At 42.3% G+C, this 23,529-nt stretch overlaps 1 protein-coding gene across 2 annotated transcripts in view; it reads right to left on the bottom strand.

Moving 5' to 3' along the window:
• The window catches only part of TTC37 (tetratricopeptide repeat domain 37), a 168,709-nt gene continuing 145,180 nt past the window's right edge, over positions 1-23,529 (bottom strand). For both annotated transcript variants that reach the window (XM_044275999.1, XM_044276000.1), the window contains 4 exons: positions 19,518-19,670; positions 12,549-12,676; positions 3,174-3,297; positions 1-184 (listed from right to left, as the gene is read on the bottom strand). In XM_044275999.1, coding sequence (XP_044131934.1) covers positions 107-184; positions 3,174-3,297; positions 12,549-12,676; positions 19,518-19,670 — 483 coding nt within the window. In that variant the 3' untranslated portion in view covers positions 1-106. The remainder of the gene's footprint in view (positions 185-3,173; positions 3,298-12,548; positions 12,677-19,517; positions 19,671-23,529) is intronic.

The following is a 23,529-nucleotide window of genomic DNA, read 5'->3' as shown; positions in this document are numbered from 1 at the left end:
CAGGGTGTGGATGCTGTAAGTTTTATTAAGTAATAGACTGACATTTCACAAAGGTTACATCCCGGTAGATAATAGAAGTACAGAAATCTGTATACTCTTCAGATGTCTATGAACCTTTGGATAGTTGTATGTGGAGATCAAGAACTTTCTCATCTTCATGGGCTTTGGCATTTTGTAAAAGTACCTTAAAAATAGAAAAAAGTAAAATTTAGTAAACGTTGAATTATTAGAGTAATATTAACATTAAATATGCGGTCCTATCAGTGACTGACAGCTATCTGTGTATACACAGTCATAGAGGGAAGGTTTTCATCACTGATAGGACCGCCTCCTGGACTTCAAAGCCCAGAATGAGAAGGAATTTAAATGAAAGAAAGTTTTACTGAATCTTTTCCATAAAACGATATATCTGCTCAGCTTCTCATGTTCTATAACATCCTGCCTGCAGCTCAGACACCATGTTCAGACTGACAGGTTTCCTTTTAAATCTAAATACCAACATAGACAGTGTAGGAAGGAACAAGGGGTCGTCATTGATGGGTCGGTACGTGTCACCGAGGTTCCTGGCCTCGGTGAGGTAAGAGCTGTTTTTTCTCAAAGTGTCAGTTTTGCAGATTGCAGTCTGACACTTCAGCTGTTTTAGTATGGCTGCAAAGCAAACCCGGGACGGCTCTTATTGGGAGTGGTCAAAGTGCTGGGTGGGTGGCTACTCACCACGTTCCAGGCCGGGTCTTGGTTTGGGATACAAAACACAGGCAGCCCTGTCTGGTGGGGTGGATTACTCCTCTCTGACAGTGGAGTGCTGCCAGTCTCTGTGTTGGGACCTGGGAGTTTGGGCCGGGATTAAGGCCTGCTACCTTGTTTGTGTGAAAGCATGTAGATTCTACTTTATACAAGGACTTCTGCGGACTGCAAAACACACCACGGTCGTGTGCATGAGGCTTTAATGTGTGAATAAACACTGAACTGTTTAAGCTAAAGACTTTGTTATTGTCTCTATACTGCGTCCACTAACTTGCCTACCAGAGCGAATCCCCACAACAGATAGAAAGATACCAGGCATAAGCAAGAAAAGGCCTCAGTGCTTGGACAGCAGGGCCAGATTTATTCTCCTGGACAATACTCCTATAGAAATAAACCCTGTGCAGATCTTTAGATATTCATCTTTCTGTTGGACTGTGTGTTCTCCTCATTTTCAGGATCTTTTGACTGTAAGTGATTGGGGATATTCTTGTCTACAGTACAACCACAGGCTGAATACTCTTATCGACCAAACACTGAGGGTTTGATACACCTGTATTCAGGCAGAGCAATCTTTTGTGAGCTAAATCGATAGCTCTCCTGTTATTATGGTGTGTTACAATGTATCAGTGCAGGAGGCAGAACCTAGACTGTTTAGCTCATAGATGTCAAACTCATGGCCCCCCAGATGTTGCAAAACTACAACTCCCATTATTCCCTGATAGCTGTAGTATGCCCAGGCATGATGGGAGTTGTAGCTTTGCAACAGCTGGAGGGCCACGAGTTATCTTTAGCTCATAAGGGATTTCCTAGACTGGCTGTAATTTGTAGAAAACTCTCAATATCAGATGAAATGACGGTAAACTCCACTGTAGGGTAAAAACTGCTCTCCGGCAGTCCAATGCTCAAAATGAAAGAAGCTGCACAAAAGAAACTCGGGCCTGTTCGTATAACATTTTTGCTCTAAAATTAATGTATCTATTTGAATGAAAAAGCATTTTCAAACATATTCCTTAAGTGCAGGCACAGACTAATGGACCAAACATAGTCCACATTTTTTTGCTATTCTATCCTCTGGAAAAAAAAACAGTAGATGTTTTTATTTTCACATCGAAGTGAATGGGTAACGTATGAAATGGAATGCTTTACATTGGCAAATGGTAAGGATATGTGTTTTCAATTTCTTTTTATTGTAGAAGTTTTAATTTTCACTTTGTGACCCTCCGTGTTACAACATACTTTATGGAGACAAAATGTTTGCGTATATAAAAGTATACTGTGCACATCAATACAATGTAAAAAATGCAATACTTTTCTCTACGTTGTAGTAACTACTTGCATTCCCCAGGTAGTAACGATTCTGGAGCACCTAATCTTATGATTCCATGTTGTGCCATTCCTTTGTTACAGTATTTCTACTAGAAGTTTATGAATGAATTGCCAACAGCTTGCAAAGAAGGTCCAGATGGGCGTCACCAGTTGGGGACGTGTCCCTGTACAGTCTGACACCAGAAGCACTGATTGGACAGAGTCAGACACATGCACTACTAGTAACACCCAGTAATACTTTTACTGCAGACTGCTGGGAATTTATTTGTAAAATTCTAGCAGGAATAATAAAGGAATGGCACAACATAGAGTCATAGGAATAGATGCCTCAGAATTGTTATTAGATGGGGAATGCATGTAGTTACTAAAACAGACATGTCAGGAGAAGAGAGTTAGGAATTACTCTCTAACTCTCTTCTGTAATGGGCAGAAGTATATTGCAGTTTATGCACCTTTATTCTATAAAAACCTTTAAAAAAAACAAATAATTCTGATGCAGACCCAAAATCTTATCACAAAAGGAAGCCAGTTGAATTATTAGGCTGCGATCAGTGGGTTTCTGATAACCTGTAATTTGTTGTGACTTTGGTATGTGGGTGGTTCTGCTGAATCTATTTAGGAGCACTGCATACTGGCATCAGTGCACACACTTACAAACAGTACCTTACATAAAGTAACGTCTAATGATATATGGCAAATAGTGGGCAATGGGCTATTTTCTATATCTGATATGTACAGTGTGACTATAGCAAGACCCAAGAGGTCACCCACCAATTCCAGCCAATTGTAAGCACCAAGAAAGGGTGACACAAGTAAACTTGGGTGGTTTTTAGGGTGGCTTATCGAACTTCTCATGTAACGTTTAATCACCAGCAGGTTATTTTTGTGTGAAGCATGTGAATGATCATTGATCGAGAAGCAGCTGACATCAGTTAGAAGAGATTAAGTAATCTGTGAGATACAATAAGTGGTTGTCAGACGGCTGTATGAGCCTGTCTATGGTTACTTGATCATGACATATTAGAGTGACACTGGTAATTAATGTTTTTAGAAATGTGACATGACTGTGGCAGTCAATCACTAAGCCAAGAAGACAGACTTACTTCTATTAACTGATCATCGTTTTTGGCATGTAAATGCCTCAAGAGATACCAGCGAGCAACAGAGGCAACAGTCTCACTGCATCCTGCCTGATAAACCACTTTCTCCAATAGCTGTCGGGTTTTCCTGGAGGACAAAAAAATTAAAAAAAGAGTATTAATCATGCAGTAGTGTTCACGGTTAAAGGGAACATGTCATCAACTTTAGGGTCCATTCAGACGTCTGTAGTTCAGAGTCCGCATCCAATCCGCAATTCAGCGGAACGGGTGAGGACCTACTCATTTCAATGGGGCTGCAAAAGATGTGGACAGCTCACCGTATCTGTAGTTCCATTCCCCGGCCCCGCAAAAAAGATAGAGCATGTCCTATTCTTGTTCGCAATCGAGGGCAAGAATAGGCATTTGTATCACAGGGCCGGCCATGTGCGATATTCTTGCGGATGTCTGATGTCTGAATGGATATTCTTGCGGATGCGGATGTCTGAATGGACCCTTATTCTGATCTCACAACATAAAGTAGTGACAGACATGTTAATTTCGGTGGTGTGTCATTCATGAGCTAAATGTAACTAGTTGCCAAGGACCTAGTGGTCACCTGAAAAGAGCCATGGTTAGAGCAGAGTTCGGGTACCGGACTTTTTCACTGAAGTTCGGGTGATTTTATTATTTTCCGTTATAACGGAAAATAATAGCATTCTCACCTCATCCACTTGATCACGCATCCGGTGTCCTCTTTTCTTCAGGACCTGCGGTGACGTCACCGCAGGTCCTGCTGTATGAAGATAGAAGAACCTGCAGTGATGTCACCATGCTCACCACGTGGTGAGCGCAGTGACGTCACCGCAGGTCCTTCTATATTCATTCAGCAGGACCTGCGGTGACGTCACCACGCTCACCATGTGAGGTGAGTTTTTATTTTTGTTTTTAACCCCTCAGTAGACATTTTATTTAGCATTCTGTTTTAAGAATGCTATTATTTTCCATTATAACAATGTTATAACGGAAAAAAATAAAGTGAAGTTTGGGTCCCCATTGACTTAAATGGCGTCCGGATTCGGGGTGAAGTTCGGGTCCTGAACTTTGACCTGAAGTTAGGCCGAACCCAGAAAACATGAACTTCCACGGGTTCGCTCAACCCTAGTGATGGCTATTCATGAACTTCTGCCCAGCATACTTTGCTCTGTAATGTTTCACAGGGCTTTTTCCGCCTAGCTAACATGGAGACAGGAAGTGTAGGGTGGTGTGACTACTGCAGAGGGAACAGTGGCAGGTGGAGAAAAAACCTGGTGAAACACAGAGCACAGCATGCTGAGTTTGGTTTAAAATCCCAGGAGAAAGCTGATGAAAACAGGAAGTTCTGCATGTAAAAATCCTGCCCAGAATAAATGGGTAAGGAATGTACTGACATAATAAAACAAGTATATCAGGCAATACTATGCAGTGTTAGGGGAACTTTGGGCAGAGAAAAAAAAAAAAAAACTCCCTATGAAACTGGAGAACCCTTTAAGGTAGCAATAAGGTGTTTATGATGGTCACCATAATCAGGCTCATGAGTATTAGGGGGCAGTGATCTGCCTTACCACAGATACAGTTTCCTTAATGGAATATAATTAAAATGTGCCAAAGTAATTAGCAAAGCCAAGCTATCAAAGAAAAAACTGGAATATTCCAGACCTTCCAGTTCTGCTTCCTTCCTATCAGCTCATTTTAGTTCATTTTCATGGCAAAGACATCTCTAGTAATACATACTTTTTACAAACTGAAATCTGTCAGAAAACTGCTGCAGTACATCCACATGCCAGGATGAGATCACAGATGGCTAGCGCTGGGTTGGGCATATGTAATACCGAGTACTAAACACAAGAGTAGAAGACGCCAAATGCCAAGAATTCTCAGGAAAATATCTGCATCCTTAAAGGGAACCTGTCATGTGGATATTTGATTATAATCTAACTAATTATATACAATCATTAACTACTAAAAAGTGCCGTAGATGTATTCACTTACTGGTGTGACAGATGGTCACCTCATAATATACACACAAAGATGCCCCATGCTAATGAGCTTATTCGAGTCCAGCGTGATGTCATTGAGTCCAGCGTATATTTAATTCAGAGCTATAGCCACTCCCCTGCCCACCTGCTGCTGATTCCTATGGAAACAAACTGTCATTCAGCAGCAGGTGGGCGGGGAGTGTCAGGAGCTCATGAATATTCATGACTTTATTATCAGCTGGAGCTTTTCGATACAAGATTTTGGCAGATTGACTGAGTCAATTAAAGAAAGTGGCCCAGCATTTTGCTAAGAGAATCAGTCACTTATTTATGTTGCCCTTAGTTAGGACACCATAAAACTGGTGACAGGTTCCCTTTAAACACAGGCATTCACTGCAGTGCTCCACAATACAATCCATATACATCCTCTGGGGCTGGAGATCTTCATTTAAATGTAGGTATGTGGGATTGGTCAGGAAAAATAGGTATGCAGGTATGTGGGGAAAAATAGCAGTGCGTCTTATAAAGTGAATGCTAATGAGCGCTTCCATTATGGAAGTTCTTATTAGTATGCAGGAGGCGGAGGAAGCAGTTACTGTAGTGCTGCTGCTGCTAGCACTGGCTGTACTTACTGCTCCTTGCTTTTCTTCCTGGCCACAGTATGCACTGTATCCTGAGTAAGTACTGTGTCAACACCTGGTGCACATAGGCGTGCACTATGATCTGATACTGTGTGTAGTCAAGTCACAGTGCAGTGCAGGGACCGGAAGAAGACCAGGAAGTGGTGAGTGCAGGAAGAGCGCGTTGTCTGGAGCAGAAGAGGTCAGTTCATTTATTTATTTTATGTTTGATCTGAGGTCTGATAGAGATTGGGGGTCTAAAACAGATTAATGGTCTGATACAGATTGGAAAGTCTGATCTGAGGTTTAATAAAGATTGGAGGTCTGATTGGGGGGAGGGTCTGATCTGAGGACTAAAACATTGGGGGTCTGATATGTGGGCCCGATCCGAAACAGATTGGGGATCTGATCTGAGGTCTAATAAACATTGGGCATGGTCTCATCGGAGGTCTGATCTGTCATGCATTAGTAAATCAAACGTTATAATTATAGCCACCATTTCTTAACGGCTCACGCACATGACCGTTGCCTGTTTTGTGGTCTGCAAATTGCGGATCCGCAAAACATAGATACCAGCCGTGTGCATTCCGCATTTTGCAAAACGGAATGTCATGTTCTATTTTTTTTGCAGAGCAGCCATGTGGAAATGAAATGCACACGGTGTATATTCAGTTTTTTTATGCAGACCCATTAAATTGAACGGATGGGCCGCAAAAACAAAAAAAATAACGCATGAAAAAAAAATAAGTGTGTGCATAGCCCCTAACAATGTTTTTTAAAGCTGGGTTCATATCTGTGGCCACTAGGAGTCTCTGTTGCAGATTCTGGCAAATATAGTAGTACGAAATACTGCTAGGTATTTCGTCTGGCAGAGTTAGGCAATCATAGCGCAAACCTAGTCAGATGGGAGGTTGGTGTCCAGAATATGTCGATCCGACTCTTCCTGTCCAAAAAGCACTGCATATGTGAACCTATTTTTTTTTTTTTTTAAGATATAGTTTTTCTGTTGTTATGGTGGCTATTTTTGCAAAAGCAACAACAGGAAGAGCAGCCATATTGGTTGTCACCTTTGAATTACCTTCTCAAAACTGAAGGTCTGCAAAGTGGTGCCTCCCATTGGAAGTGGCTCCCTATGTGTCAATGCTCAACGTGGCTATTTTCCTTCTCATGTTGAAGGCTTGTTGAGAAGTTGAACATTCACCACCTCTTTAATGTTTCAGTCAGCACTGAAGCCTTTTGGTAATCTTACTGCTCCCAAGATGCGTTTATCTTTTTTTGTTACTGTCAGTAAATGGCAATATGGTTATGGAGAATACATGTATAGTTTATGGAGCGGGCCAGTCGGTCATAGATTAATCAGATATTTGGCGCAATGCAAAATTGCAACCAAATTGAGGACATAAAGGGGTAGGCAGACCTGGCAGGCCCTAAACATACCAAATCACACCTTTATCTCTTACATTATTGTTGTTTACTGGTTATATTGATTTTTTTTTTAAATGCATAGTCATTTCATATTTAACTTTTTTTTGCTCTATTTTTAGCCACGGTTAACAATGGCTCCTGTTCTGCTGGAATCAGGGGTTGACTGGCCATAGACCCTAGAGGGAAACTTCCCAGTGGACCAAAACCCAGAGGGCCGTCTGAGCCATCCTCGTGGCCACCAGCCAGGTAGGTAATAATCTGGTGTTCCCCTCCTGACTCCTGAATTCCACTGTATTACCATCCTGAGGCAACTGGTGTAGGAGGACAGAACGTGGCGGCTGGTGCTAGCCACGCAGAGGAAGTATTTTGTGCTGCTGGGGCATTATTTTACTGTGGCATTTGGTACTGCTGGTGAAGTTGTGCTGCACTGTCATTTTTGTCTCTGTTGGAGTGGTATTTTGTGTTGCAATATGAGCTTATTCGAGTCCAGCGTGATGTCATTGAGTCCAGCGTATATTTAATTCAGAGCTATAGCCACTCCCCTGCCCACCTGCTGCTGATTCCTATGGAAACAAACTGTCATTCAGCAGCAGGTGGGCGGGGAGTGTCAGGAGCTCATGAATATTCATGACTTTATTATCAGCTGGAGCTTTTCGATACAAGATTTTGGCAGATTGACTGAGTCAATTAAAGAAAGTGGCCCAGCATTTTGCTAAGAGAATCAGTCACTTATTTATGTTGCCCTTAGTTAGGACACCATAAAACTGGTGACAGGTTCCCTTTAAACACAGGCATTCACTGCAGTGCTCCACAATACAATCCATATACATCCTCTGGGGCTGCTCCCAAGATGCGTTTATCTTTTTTTGTTACGGTCAGTAAATGGCAATATGGTTATGGAGAATACATGTATAGTTTATGGAGCGGGCCAGTCGGTCATAGATTAATCAGATATTTGGCGCAATGCAAAATTGCAACCAAATTGAGGACATAAAGGGGTAGGCAGACCTGGCAGGCCCTAAACATACCAAATCACACCTTTATCTCTTACATTATTGTTGTTTACTGGTTATATTGATTTTTTTTTTAAATGCATAGTCATTTCATATTTAACTTTTTTTTGCTCTATTTTTAGCCACGGTTAACAATGGCTCCTGTTCTGCTGGAATCAGGGGTTGACTGGCCATAGACCCTAGAGGGAAACTTCCCAGTGGACCAAAACCCAGAGGGCCGTCTGAGCCATCCTCGTGGCCACCAGCCAGGTAGGTAATAATCTGGTGTTCCCCTCCTGACTCCTGAATTCCACTGTATTACCATCCTGAGGCAACTGGTGTAGGAGGACAGAACGTGGCGGCTGGTGCTAGCCACGCAGAGGAAGTATTTTGTGCTGCTGGGGCATTATTTTACTGTGGCATTTGGTACTGCTGGTGAAGTTGTGCTGCACTGTCATTTTTGTCTCTGTTGGAGTGGTATTTTGTGTTGCAATATGAGCTTATTCGAGTCCAGCGTGATGTCATTGAGTCCAGCGTATATTTAATTCAGAGCTATAGCCACTCCCCTGCCCACCTGCTGCTGATTCCTATGGAAACAAACTGTCATTCAGCAGCAGGTGGGCGGGGAGTGTCAGGAGCTCATGAATATTCATGACTTTATTATCAGCTGGAGCTTTTCGATACAAGATTTTGGCAGATTGACTGAGTCAATTAAAGAAAGTGGCCCAGCATTTTGCTAAGAGAATCAGTCACTTATTTATGTTGCCCTTAGTTAGGACACCATAAAACTGGTGACAGGTTCCCTTTAAACACAGGCATTCACTGCAGTGCTCCACAATACAATCCATATACATCCTCTGGGGCTGCTCCCAAGATGCGTTTATCTTTTTTTGTTACTGTCAGTAAATGGCAATATGGTTATGGAGAATACATGTATAGTTTATGGAGCGGGCCAGTCGGTCATAGATTAATCAGATATTTGGCGCAATGCAAAATTGCAACCAAATTGAGGACATAAAGGGGTAGGCAGACCTGGCAGGCCCTAAACATACCAAATCACACCTTTATCTCTTACATTATTGTTGTTTACTGGTTATATTGATTTTTTTTTTAAATGCATAGTCATTTCATATTTAACTTTTTTTTGCTCTATTTTTAGCCACGGTTAACAATGGCTCCTGTTCTGCTGGAATCAGGGGTTGACTGGCCATAGACCCTAGAGGGAAACTTCCCAGTGGACCAAAACCCAGAGGGCCGTCTGAGCCATCCTCGTGGCCACCAGCCAGGTAGGTAATAATCTGGTGTTCCCCTCCTGACTCCTGAATTCCACTGTATTACCATCCTGAGGCAACTGGTGTAGGAGGACAGAACGTGGCGGCTGGTGCTAGCCACGCAGAGGAAGTATTTTGTGCTGCTGGGGCATTATTTTACTGTGGCATTTGGTACTGCTGGTGAAGTTGTGCTGCACTGTCATTTTTGTCTCTGTTGGAGTGGTATTTTGTGTTGCAATATGGTATTGCTGGCCCTGAATACTTGTGTTGGCCTTGTCTTCTGTTAATATGGACTTTCCTACAACATGGGGCCACTTTTAGTTTTTTTCAGGGCCACTTCAAGTTCCCAGTCCGCAAATGGCTGGAGTGCAACTACATATCATGTCAGCACTCAGGAGCTCAGTGCATACATATTTATTACTGAGTTTCATGAGGTTTCTATGTGCAGAGCTAAGCTCCTAAGGCGCCATGTGGTGGCTGCAGTAGCCAGTATTTTCTACATTAAAGTGTAACTTTCAGGTAATTTCTCAGAATAAGCTGACATGTGTGTAACATAAGGAATAGCCCTATTTCTGGCAATTATGCAACTTGTATCTGCCATTTTTGGCATTTTTCCCTCTGCAATCTGTCTTTAATTCTCACCTTTTTCAAACTTGCATGTTGGAGACTTGCTGATCATCATGTCTGTTACAAGACAGAACATGGATAAAGAGGAATAACTGCTCACTAACTACATCAGCAGCAATGGAGGACATTATACAGCAGGACTGAGCAGCCATGAAATAAGACAGTAAACCAGTAAAGGAGAGAAAAAGGAAAAGAAAAGAAAGCATCTTTCTTCAATAAGATATATTATAAAATTTCTTGTGTTCGCCTGTACTATTCATTTATGGAAAGAAATTAAACTACAGTTACTTCTCTTCTCCTTTAAGAGCAGTATGAAACACAATGTACTCATACAAACATGCAAAAGAATTCTTCTATTGCCCTCTCCTCACAAAAACTTCAGATTAGACATTTCCTTGGTGTAAGGCAACTAGTTGCAGCAGAAGCCCTCTCCCCTGATGCATGCAATAGAAAACCTGACAAGCTAATCCTTGCCTCCTTAGTAAAAATTCAAGTCATCATAATAGTTCATCTCAGTCGCTTAGGCCAGTGGGACCCATCCACCCTCCAATCGTCAAATTTTTGGGGACACATACTACATGAACCCTTTTAAAATCGACAAATATTTGAAGGTTAGCAGTGGATTGAAAACTTTAAAGCTTGTATCAGAGAACTAAGTTTATGACAATATAAGAAGAATATCTACACATTAGCCATTAAGAATAGATCACTGCTTCATGAATATGGAGAAAGAGCCATTAAACTGCCTACAAGAATAATAGGAATGGCCACCACCTCTTAGTGCTCAAATCATTTTATCATTATCTACTGTATAATTTATTTCACTTTACATCCCTTGCAAAGCAGCATCATATACCACAAAACAGGAAATCTGTTGCTGCAACAAGATGATTAATCTGCACATAACAGAAAAAGTGGTAAAGGACTATATAACTGTATATGCAAGAGATAATGGTTCTAACTGGAAGACAAGGTCTACATGCAAAGAATATAAAGTTCGTGCTAATGCAGCTCCATGAAATCACATAGAAACCGTACTGTACCAGCAAAAAAGTTTGATCGAGGCAGTGGAAAACTGGAGATATAGGGGCACATTTATTAAGACCGGCGTTTTAGAGGCTGGTCTTAATAAGGCCCTATAGCTGGCACTGGATCTTCATAACTCCGCCAGTTCTAAAAGTGAAACAGCTTCCTTGCTGTCTTAAACTTAGACCTTTTTCTACGCTTGAAACAGGTGTAGAAAATGGTAAATGAGACAGGCATGCTGGCTCTCCCCTTCCCCGCAATTACAGTTCTGACTTGTCGGCCGTCAGGTGGTCAGATAAATAATAAAGTGGGATACAGAGAAAAGCGTCACGGAGAAATCATCACTAAAACGTAACTTTTAATATCAAAGAGTAAATAAAATATTTTATTACCATCGCATAACATTAGACATAAAGGAGATAGGGAAAAAGAAAAGCTATGCCCTATCTCTCTCCCTGTCTCTATTGCTCCCTGCCTATAAACCGAATGGCTGCCCCGATAGGGGTGATCCAGTGTCAGGAACCTCCCATTCTTCCTAGTCAGTCCCTGACACAGGATAGAGTCCCATCACCAGATTCACACATAGTAGTCCATATACGTCAGGTCAGGGTATCATATATAAGTTAAAACAACACCTTAATATCGGATATCAAAAGAAAAACTGGGATATGCTGGGAACACGTTCCCCCACATACATCTTAGATGGGTCCCAATAAGTCACGGGTCCCAACGCGTTTCACCATGCCTAGAAAGGGGCACTAGTTCATCAGGGGACAGCACAAGACAAAGGTGGAATAATATCCATAAGATAAGGTGTACAGATATTGTCACTTGATTTGATAATTCTTAAATACTATTTAGGTGCCTCTATAGGGTCATATGAGATGTAATAGTATAGTATATGATAATCAAGTATCCATAACAACTGACCTACCACTCAGTGTGTTTAAATGCCTCACAAAAAAATCAGATATTAGATACATAGATCGCTCATACAAGACCTATAAGACCCATATGGGTCTAGTACTTGCGATAATGCAGTCAGGATCGAGTGGACCCCGGGATGGCGGTGAGGATGGACTCGGCGTATGGTCTCAGGCATAGATCGGCACTATATAATCAGGTGCTGCTTTTTAAATAGATGCACACGGGCAGCGTTTGCGAGATCTCGAGAGAAGACACTCGGGCGCGTTATGACATAGGTTCTCCCCAGGTTTGTGTGATTTGTCTCCCAGTTCTCCAGTTTGCTCCAACGCTCCCAAAAAATACTGATAGCTTATTATGAATTTGGCCCGCTTATGTATGTGGCTGTTTGAAATCTGGACTTCAGCTACAGTGTGCAGTCTATATCACATATACTATAATACAAATCTTTTAAGACATATAGTACAGTAATAAACGGGTATCTATCAGTGTATCTCACCGAGACCCTTTTGTGCTGAACTGTAGAATCCCTTGAAGAAGAATGGCTAATGGGCAAGAGGTCATCTTCAGAGCTTCACTTGTAGCTTCTTGCAGAAGAGCTGGCCAACGTGTATCAGGAATCTTGGCCTGAATGGAGCAATAATTCAAATAATATATTAAAATAGATTACATCTTGATTTACAAGAATTTAAAATCGCAAGGATAAGAAAACCAACTGTGTAGTATAAAATACAAGAAATGTAAGCAAAGAGATGCGGCTTATAGACATATTGGGGCAGATTTACTAATGCTGTCGAATATTTTAGACAGTGTAAACTAAAATTGATCACAGTGGTTTAGGCTGGAAGAAGAACTTGGTGTAGCTGTGGGCTGTTCTTGTGACAGAAACTGAAATATAAATATAGAAAGTCAAATTGAAGTGCACACCTGCGAATCGTATCAGAGGCACGGGTGTGGCCAGGACAAATCCAATATAAAAACTGTAAAAAGTGGAAGGATCATTAACTTGAGACCCGAAACGTGGCGATTTTGCATCTGTCTTGTTTTGTATGGATTTTACCGCATTGAATAAAGGATATCATTTTATCAGAAGCTGGACCCTTCCACTTTTTACACAGAAACTGAAATATACACCAGACATGAGCATAGATTTCAGCTATAAGTACAATTTTGTAGGCACACACTTTTGAAAAAAGGAGATGTATATATGTAAATAAGTGTTTTCCTCTTTGTATGCAACATTAAGAATACTAGGATCTGTGCTTGGCGGGAGCAATTGGGTAACTCTTGTTAGGAACGCCGCCCTCAATAGTGCGTAAGAGAGGGATTCCACCTCTCCAATCACTTATTTGTGCTACAGGAAGTGATGTCAGATGCCACCACTTGGAAAAACTTTGAGATCAATGCAACATGTTCTCCAGCATCCTGCAACTGCAGGCCTAGAGCTTTACTCTCCTGTGTACTCACGCACTAATAATATTAATCCTATGAGTGCGGGACAATAGCCCCGCAGGCGGCCCGACGTGCACAGCATCATTGTAATCTATGATGCTGTGTGCTCCCGTGCACACGATCAATGCCACTCCGGGACATATGGCCCGATCTCGGACCGTATGTCTCGGAGGGCATACGGTCATGTGCAAGAGGCCTTACTATGTGGGAATGAGCTCAGGAGTGATAGAGTGGTAAATAATCCCCTCCTTTTGTTGCAATTGGTTAGCTGTACACTAAGGGCCTGTTATGATGTATTATAAATACAGACAAGATGGATCTGTAGCACATACATGTGCATGATCTGTAAAGCCCTGATTCACATTATACCATTACATGTATAGAAGTCACAGATTTGAAAAAGAAAACTCATGGTTTACAGTTTAGAGAAGCGTAGATACCATATGGCAGGTTTTTATTTTATACATGTGCTCTATTGCAAAAATTGCCCTTTTGCTTGCTAATTATCATCACTGAGAGTGTTATTGTTATGTTTTTTTCCAATTACTCTTTATGAAATTTTAATTTTACAAGCAGATGAATACATCGTATGAAAAATAAAAAGATAAGTAAAAAAAAAATAATTATAAACAGTGGGGCAAAAAAGTATTTAGACAGCCACCAATTGTGCAGTTTAGACAGCCACCTGTAATTTTCATCATAGGTATACCTCAACTATGAGAGACATAATGAGAAAAAAAAATCCAGAGAATCACATTGTCTGATTTTTAAAGAATTTATTTGCAAATTATGGTGAAGAATAAGTATTTGGTCAATAACAAAAGTCTTCACAAGGTTTTCACACACTGTTGCTGGTATTTTGGCCCATTCCCCCATGCAGATCTTCTCTAGAGCAGTGATGTTTTTGGGCTGTCACTAGGCAACACGGACAAAAACTCCCTCCAAAAAGGTTTTCTATGGGGTTGAGATCTAGAGACTGGCTAGGCTACTCCAGGACCTTGAAGCCACTGCTTCGTTGCCCAGGCGGTGTATTTGGGATCATTGTCATGCTGAAAGACCCAGTCACGTTTCATCTTCAATGCTCTTGCTGATGGAAGGAGCTTTTCACTCAAAATCTCACGATACATGGCCCCATTCATTCTTTCCTTTACACTGATCAGTTGTCCTGGTCCCTTTGCAGAAAAACAGCCCTAAAGTAGGTATGGTGTTCTTTGGATGCAACTCAGCATTCTTTATCCTCCAAACATGACAAGTTGAGTTTTTACCAAAAAGTTCTACTTTGGTTTCATCTGAACATTTGACATTCTCCCAATCCTCTTCTGGATCATCCAAATGCTCTAGCAAACTTCAGACGGGGCCGGACATGTACTGGCTTAAGCAGGGGTACACGTCCGACACTGCAGGATTTGAGTCCCTGGTGGCGTAGTGTGTTACTGATGGTAGCCTTTGTTACTTTGGTCCCAGCTCTCTGCAGGTCATTCACTAGGTCGCCCCGTGTGGTTCTGGGCTTTTTGCTCACCGTTCTTGTGATTATTTTGACCCCACGGGGTGAGAGCTTGCGTGGAGCCCCAGATCGAGGGTGAGTATCAGTGGTCTTGTATGTCTTCTATTTTCTCATAATTGCTCCCACAGTTGATTTCTTCACACCAAGCTGCTTGCCTATTGCAGATTTAGTCTTCCCAGCCTGGTGCAGGTCTACAGTTTTGTTTCTGGTGTCCTTCGACAGCTCTTTGGTCTTGGCCATAGTGGAGTTTGGAGTGTAACTGTTTGAGGTTGTGGACAGGTGTCTTTTATACTGATAACAAGTTCAAACAGGTGCCTTTAATATAGGCAATGAGTGGAGAAGCCTCTTAAAGAAGAAGTTAGAAGTCTGTGAGAGCCAGAAATCTTGCTTGTTTGTAGGTGACCAAATACCTATATTACCGAGGAACTTACCAATTAAGTCATTAGAAATCCTACAATGTGATTTCCTGTGTTCTTTCCCCCCATTCTGTCTCTCATAGTTGAGGTATACCTATGATGAGAATTACAGGCCTCTCTCATCTTTTTAAGTGGGAGAACTTGCACTTGAATTGGTGGCTGACTAAATACTTTTTTGCCCCACTATATATATGTATAGTGTCAGTAGCCCCCCTATGTCCATCTTCCCAGACAAGTGTAGGAGAGTAATAAAACGGAAAAGCACATAAAAATAGGAAGAAAGAAAAACAGAAAAGCCAAAACACTACCAATTACTATAACATCATATCCCCTATCCATAGGAGAGGGCATACATGTCTGATTGTCAGGATTCAGACCAATGGGACCATCACCAATCAGTGCAATAGGGGTTTATGTTTCCCCAACTCAATGGAGTGGCAGACCTGCATGTTCATATCTATGGGTTTTCCAGAGATAGCCGAGCACTTAAACTTGGCTATCACCAGTAGTCCAACAGGGGTTCATTTGTCAAACTGGTGTAAAGTTTGTTTCAAAGGAACAGTCCAAAATGAAAGGTGGAATCTTATTTATTGCTATGGGCAACTAAGCCAGTTCTACTTTTACACCAGTTTGATAAATGACCTGATAAATGAACAGAGTTCAGTAGAGATGCAGCTCTCATGTGTTTCAGCTGCTCCATTCAAACTGCCCTCGTTCTAGTAATCAGCAGGGGCTCCAGCAGTCGTTACTCCGCCGATCAGACACCTATCCCCTATCCTGTGGCCTCTCCTCAATTTTTCTGCCTTGCGTACAACAGCTCCTCTGATGTGAACTTCTAGGAGCCATGGATGTTGTTGAAGGGAATCTGCAGTAATGCATAAGTAGTACGGCAGTTAAAGGGGTTTTCCGGGTACCCGCCTCTAAAACCACCCAGAATAGCGCTATACACCGTCCACGTGAGCCGGTGATGTCATCAGGCTTCCTGCTAGGTGGAAGTCTTCACCTAGCATAGCGTTGTGAAGCCGGGCACATCATTGGCTCACAACAAACTGCTCCTATCCTACATGGTAAACCAGTACAAAGGAGGTTATAGTTTAATGGAACAACCCCTTTAGGAGTCCAAATCACAATTTGATGACAGATGTTACAGCCGGGCCTGTAGCTACATCCCAGCTGGCCCCATATCTATGATCTATTGTTAATAAATCTGCTCACTGGACAGACCAAGGAAGTGTTGCAACCTAGAAGAGACATTCCTGTTAAATCTTTGGGAGTAGGTAGGCATTATTCTGCAGAAAAATGCCAAATGGAAGACCTGCCATCAGACGCAACACATGTGGCCGCAGGATCTCCTGAGCTGTTAGCATCCCTTCTATCACTAGTAGACCCATTAAAAGAGGATAAGTTAGAGGGAATGTATTGGACTGGGGCTGAGTGGCCGATGCAGTACATAGGAGTGCACCTATTTGTATGCACCTTATGGTATTCCTCTAGACTGCAGCTCGTAGCCTCAGCCTTACGCCTCATGCACACGACCGTTGTGTGCATTCGTGCCCGTTGTTCCATTTTCCGTGATTTTCTGCGGACCCATTAACTTTCAATGGGTCTGTTGAAAACTCGAAAAATGCACCGTTTGTCATCTGCGTCCGTGATCCGTGTTTCTGTTCTTTTCCTATCATTTTTAAGGCAAACTTGACTTACATTTTTTTTTCACTTTTCTGGTCTGGTGATCCTCCAAAAATCAAGGAAGACACACGGAAGAAAAAACGGAAACGGATCCCGGATTAACGGAACCCCGTTTTGCCGACCGTGAAAAAATACTGTAGTGTGCATGAGGCCTTAGAGTGGTCTGAATAATTTTTTTTATTATTATAGTTAATAGTGCAGTTTGAAGGCAAGTGTGAAGTAGCATATGAAATCCATTTCTCCGAAAGAAGGTGGTAACGATAAGTACAGTACAATAATAAGATAAAAGCAGAGCTCTTTAAAAAAAAAAAAAAAAAAAAAAGCCGGCATATTAACCTATTCTGTATTGGGTAATGGATCAGGTTAAGGGTCCATTCACATGTCCGCAAAATGGGCCTGCATCTGTAACACAATTTTGCGGACCCATTCATTTTCACCCAACAGGTGCGGACCCATTCATTTTCAATGGGGCCGGAATGTGCTGTCTCCATCTGCATTTGCGGATCCGCACTTCCGTTCCGCAAAAAAATAGAACATGTCCTATTCTTGCCCGCAATTGCGGACAAGAAAAGGCATTTTCCATGAGTGTCCGTGTTTTGTGGACCTGCAAAACACATACGAACATGTGAATGGACCCCAAGTCTTGCATTCTAGAATACAGAGTAAGTGTTGGCGTTTACTATGTTACTGTTACTACGATTAGTCTGCAATGCACAACAGATTAGTACAGTAATCGACAAATTAGATTAGTGTTGTAGTCCTCTTTGAAGAGTGGGTTAGTGTGGTAGTATTCTATGAAGAGTGGGTTAGTGTGGTAGTGTACTATGAAGAGTGGGTTAGTGTGGTAGTGTACTATGAAGAGTGGGTTAGTGTGGTAGTGTACTATGAAGAGTGGGTTAGTGTGGTAGTGTTCTATGAAGAATGGGTTAGTGTGGTAGTGTACTATGAAGAGTGGGTTAGTGTGGTAGTGTACTATGAAGAGTGGGTTAGTGTGGTAGTGTTCTATGAAGAATGGGTTAGTGTGGTAGTGTACTATGAAGAGTGGGTTAGTGTGGTAGTGTACTATGAAGAGTGGGTTAGTGTGGTAGTGTACTATGAAGAGTGGGTTAGTGTGGTAGTGTACTATGAAGAGTGGGTTAGTGTGGTAGTGTATTATGAAGAGTGGGTTAGTGTGGTAGTGTACTATGAAGAGTGGGTTAGTGTGGTAGTGTACTGTGAAGAGTGGGTTAGTGTGGTAGTGTATTATGAAGAGTGGGTTAGTGTGGTAGTGTACTATGAAGAGTGGGTTAGTGTGGTAGTGTTCTATGAAGAGTGGGTTAGTGTGGTAGTGTACTATGAAGAGTGGGTTAGTGTGGTAGTGTACTATGAAGAGTGGGTTAGTGTGGTAGTGTTCTATGAAGAGTGGGTTAGTGTGGTAGTGTACTGTGAAGAGTGGGTTAGTGTGGTAGTGTATTATGAGGAGTGGGTTAGTGTAGCAGTGTTCTATGAAGAGTGTGGTTAGTGTGGTAGTGTACTATGAAGAGTGGGTTAAGGGGCATGTTTCAGAAGATTTGTACCTGGCTGACCTGTTACATTGAGCTTGGCAGCTGAAGACATCTTAGTTGGTCTCATGTTTATATGTGCCCGCATTGCTGAGAAAAGTTTTTTATATATACAAATGATCCTCTAGGAGCAATGGAGACGTTGCCGTTACACCTAGAGGCTGAGCTATCTCTGGAACTGCTGCACCCTCTCCACTTTGGCAGTGCCAGGCTTTATGATGTTTTCACTGCCTGGCAAAGCTATATGAACATGGGATCAACACAGATGCCTTCAGCTCCCAAGTGCACATGCAACAGGTCAGCCAGTTTGATAGGTACAAATCTGCTGAGAGGTGCCCTTTAAGGTCCTTAATGGTAACTGAGCATTGATTGGCAACAACAGCAGGTCGATCAGAGATTGTTACCTGCACTGAAATAAAGAAATTATTACACTATGTGGCAACATGCTGAGTGGAATAGTCTAGTAGTCTATTATGCACAGCAGTATAGTCTAGTAGTCTACGATGCAGAGAGCGATGGCCTAGTAGACTGAGATGTAGAGCAGGATAGTCTAGTAGTCTATTATGCACAGCAGTATAGTCTAGTAGTCTACAATGCAGAGTGCGATGGCCTAGTAGACTGAGATGTAGAGCAGGATAGTCTAGTAATCTGTGATGCAGAGCAGTATAGTCTAGCAGGCTAGGATGCAGAGTGGGACAGTCTGAGAGTTGCAGTCTGTCATTACAAGCAGCGTTTTGTGTTCTACTACACATATTAAGTGACTAAAGCACAAGTTAAATAGCGGCTCAGTGTAGAGCACAGATGCCTTGCAACAATGGTTTAAAATCTGACAAAAAATAAATATATAAAATAGTGTATGACATACGTACCATACAAACTTTAAGTGCAAGAAGGGCTAATCGCAGTAAACTCGAGAGTTTCCCACTCCAGTTTCCTTGTTGAGATGCCTGCTGTAAACCCTTCCGGTAGCACATCTCTGCTTCCATCATCATTCCCTGACACTGGTAAACATCAGCCAACCACTGAAATGCAGCAAAACCAATCACATCAATATGGGCTGTGGCAGAAGGCGTACCTGGGCTCCAATAGCAGTTACACGTGCCCCACTGGGCGCTTTGAGACCTCATTTTCATACGAATCAGTTATTTTTCTTTAGTTCAAAAATACAGATAATGCTAACAAAGGTATCTTTTTTTATTACTACATAGGCTTGACTTTGGTTACATATAGTAAGATTAGCTGAAAGATTCCCTTTAAAAGTAGAGAACACATATAAATACTAAGTGTCTCATTTTTGACTGGAGTGATCCTTTAAGCCGCTCTGTGCATCCTTACTCCGCCTGCTTCCTCAGCCAGCCCTTCCCTCTCTGTCTTGATTGACAGGGCAAGGTTATATGACAATGCAGACACCTGACCCTGTCAACTAAGGAGGAGAGGGCTGGTAGAGGAAGTACTTTTTCTTCAGAAAGAAACACCTGATTGAGAAGTAAAATGTATCATTACATTCAGATAAGCTAGCTCTACAAGGCGATGTGTCTGGTTTAACAGTGAGGTTTCTGCTGACAACTCCCTTTAACAAAAGTTCTATGTTAGTTAGGGGTGTGTCCCTGCACAATCTGAGACTCTCCAATGCTGCCAGTGTGAGATTGTGCAGGGACACCTACTCCCTCTGGTAACATTCATTCATAAATTTCTAGCATGAGTAATAGAGGAATGCACGCATTAGGCTACTTTCCCACTAGCATTTTCCATTCCGCTATTGAGATCAGTCATAGGATCTCAATAGTGGAAGAAAGCGCTTCTGTTTTGTCCCCATTCATTGTCGATCGGGACAAAACTGAACGAAACAGAATGCACCAGAATGCGTTCGGTTTGGTTGCGTCCCCATCGCGGGCAGAATAACTCTGCAAGCAGCGTTTTTCTATCCGCGATGTGGTGCGGAGCAAGACGGATCAGTCCTGACACACAATGTAAGTCAATGGGGATGGATCCGTTTCCTCAGACACAATAGAAAACTAATCCATCCCCCATTGACTTTCAATAGTGTTCATGACGAATCCGTCATTGCCATATAAGACAGGATCCGGATCCGTCTTACAAATGCATTGAAATGCCGGATCCGTCTTTCTGGTGACATCCGGAAAAATCGGATCCGGCATTTATTTTTTTCCAGTCTGCGCAGACCGGAAGGACGGATCCGGCATTGCAGTATTTTGAATGGCAGATCCGGCACTAATACATTCCTATGGAAAAAAATGCCAGATACGGCATTCAGGCAAGTTTTTAGTATTTTTGGCTGGAGATAAAACCGTAGCATGCTGCGGTATTATCTCCGTCTGAACAGTCAAAAAGACTGAACTGAAGACATCCTGATGCATCCTGAACAGATTGCTCTCCATTCAGAATGCATGGGGATAAAACCGATCAGTTCTTTTCCGGTATAGAGCCACTAGGACGGAACTCTATGCCGGAAAAGAAAAACGCTAGTGTGAAAGTACCCTTAATAAAAAAGGTTGTGCCTAGAAATGTACGGACTTCTCACAGAATATAGCACTGCCCTGAAATGGCTGTAAGCACCGAAATTCTTCTGGCAATTGTGCCATTTCACGCTGTAAGGGTGGGTTCACATCATGTTTTTCTGTTTAACAGATACGTTGTAGGAAAAAAATAAAAAAGTTACAAAAGCGCAGTCCGGTAAAAAAAACCTCTATTGTAAATGCCACTGTATGTTATCAGTCTGAGGCGTCTGTTACCGGATTTTTGTATACGTTAAACGGATGGCTAAAACTTGATGTGAACCCAGCCTTATTTCGATGGGAGGCACAGCTTTAAACCACCGCCCCGCGATCTTCAGTGCTGCCTGCCATTGAAACAAATGGGAAGCAGAAATAGTATGGCCGCCAATGGTATATCGGCACAGTACCATACAAAAATTCCACCGGGGGAAAAAAAAGTGCAGTGTGAATGGCCCTTACTCTACACCTAACCCTCATGCACATATCCGTAATGCATGCCACCATTTCTTATTTAACTTTCGTAGAAACGTCCTGTCCTTGTCCACAAAACGGATAAGAATAGGACATGTCCTATCTTTTTTTGCGGGGCCACGGAACGGATGTGCGGATGCAGCACACGGTGTGCTGCTGTCCCCATCTTTTGCAGCCCCATTAAAATTAATAGGTCCGATCTGCAGAAAATGCAGAAAGGATGCATACAGAAACTACGGCTGTGTGCACGAGTCCTATAGGCCAAAAAAGACGGCATTTCTTTTATGATAGGACATGAGTCACAGCTTTTGTTTAGTTATAATACAACAGTAGTGATTTATGATGTTGCTCATAGGATTGCTGAGGAAATAAAGGTTTCATACAACAGATGTTCAAAACCAGTGTAGGCAGCAAAGTGAATCATGGAGAGCAAAGTTTTTCCAACACAGGTTATATAAAATTTTCTTTCACAAATTACCAATGACTGCAGTGTTGGAACTGGAAGACAAAAAGATGACAAGTCAGAGCCTAACGAAAAGTAGGAGGACAATTGTGTCTGTACAGTTCCATAACAGTGTGTAAGCAGTCACCTTCATCTATGAATGCAATATGATATTCCAACCAATTGTAAACGACCAATATAATGTACAACCAAAATAAACCAAGAAAACAAACCACTTTGTAGAAGGAAAAAGGCTTAGCTGGACTTCACAAATACCACCACCTCCATGTCTAGAAATACCAGAAGTCCCACTTCCTTGTTCCTGTCAATGGAGGACACATCAGTATCCCAGCTGTTTGCAGAAAATGGAGTTAGAATCTGCTTTAGTCACCCAGGGGTTAATTAAAACTAAAACCTGTAAAAACTTGACATGCTGTATATCCTACATCACTGCTGCAGCCAATGACTGGCCTCAGCAGTATGCTGCACCCCACTTAGGCTAATGATTGCAGTAGTCATATTGGGTAAATATGGCTACATTACTGCTGTGGCCATGTAAACAATGATTGGAGTGGTAGTGCTGGCAATGGTGGGGGATTACGTGTTTTTTGGGGTCACGGAGCACTAGGTATAGGTAACTAAAGGTCAATACTAAGTAGGAGCTGTTCGCTCCTCATCAGTGAAATCACTAAGCATATTAGGCTGAGTTCACACTTCAGTGATTTGGGCAGTGATTTCCATCAGTGATTGTGAGGCCAAAACCGTGTGCGGAGCTAAACACAAAACAGGTGCAGAGCTTTCCCTCATCTCTTTGTAGCCTCCTGTCCTGGTTTTGGCTCACAATCACTGATGGAAATCACTGCCCAAATCAAGTGTGAACTAGGCCTTAGTTTAGTATCACTGCATTGGAGCAAGAACGTGGCACAAAAAAACAAGAGGCCTCATGAGACACTGCACTAACTCTGTGTGCTGCTTTATGATGCTTCATGCAGCGCTGTGTTAAGAGGTTAAAGGGGTTATCTGGGTAAAGATATCCTCAGGATAGGTCATCATTATCACATCGGTGGGGGTCTGAGTCCCAGCACCCTCGCAGATCAGCTGTTTCAGGGAGCCGCAGCGCTCACCAGTGCTCTCCGCAGCTTTCCAAGCATAGCACTAAACATCATATAGCGGCGGTGCTTGGTATGGCAGCTCAGCCCATTGACTTGGTGATGTCACATGGCATAGGAAGAGGTCTTGGCACTCATGGAGAGTCTATCCTCTAACACAGGCATGGCCAACCTACGGCTCTCCAGTAGAGATGAGCGAACTTCTGTTTTAAGTTCGGCGTCTAAAGTTCGGGGGCGGGTTAGCGGAGAATCCCGATCTGGAACCGGATATGGATTCCGACTTCCGTTGTGGTCCGTGGTAGCGGAATCAATAATGGCCGATTATTGATTCCGCTACCACGGA

The sequence above is a fragment of the Bufo gargarizans genome, chromosome 1, assembly GCF_014858855.1.
Source record: "Bufo gargarizans isolate SCDJY-AF-19 chromosome 1, ASM1485885v1, whole genome shotgun sequence".
NCBI classification, from domain to species: Eukaryota; Metazoa; Chordata; class Amphibia; order Anura; family Bufonidae; genus Bufo; species Bufo gargarizans.
The sequence above is the reverse complement of the archived record's forward strand: the minus strand, read 5'-3'. Positions and strand labels throughout refer to the sequence as shown.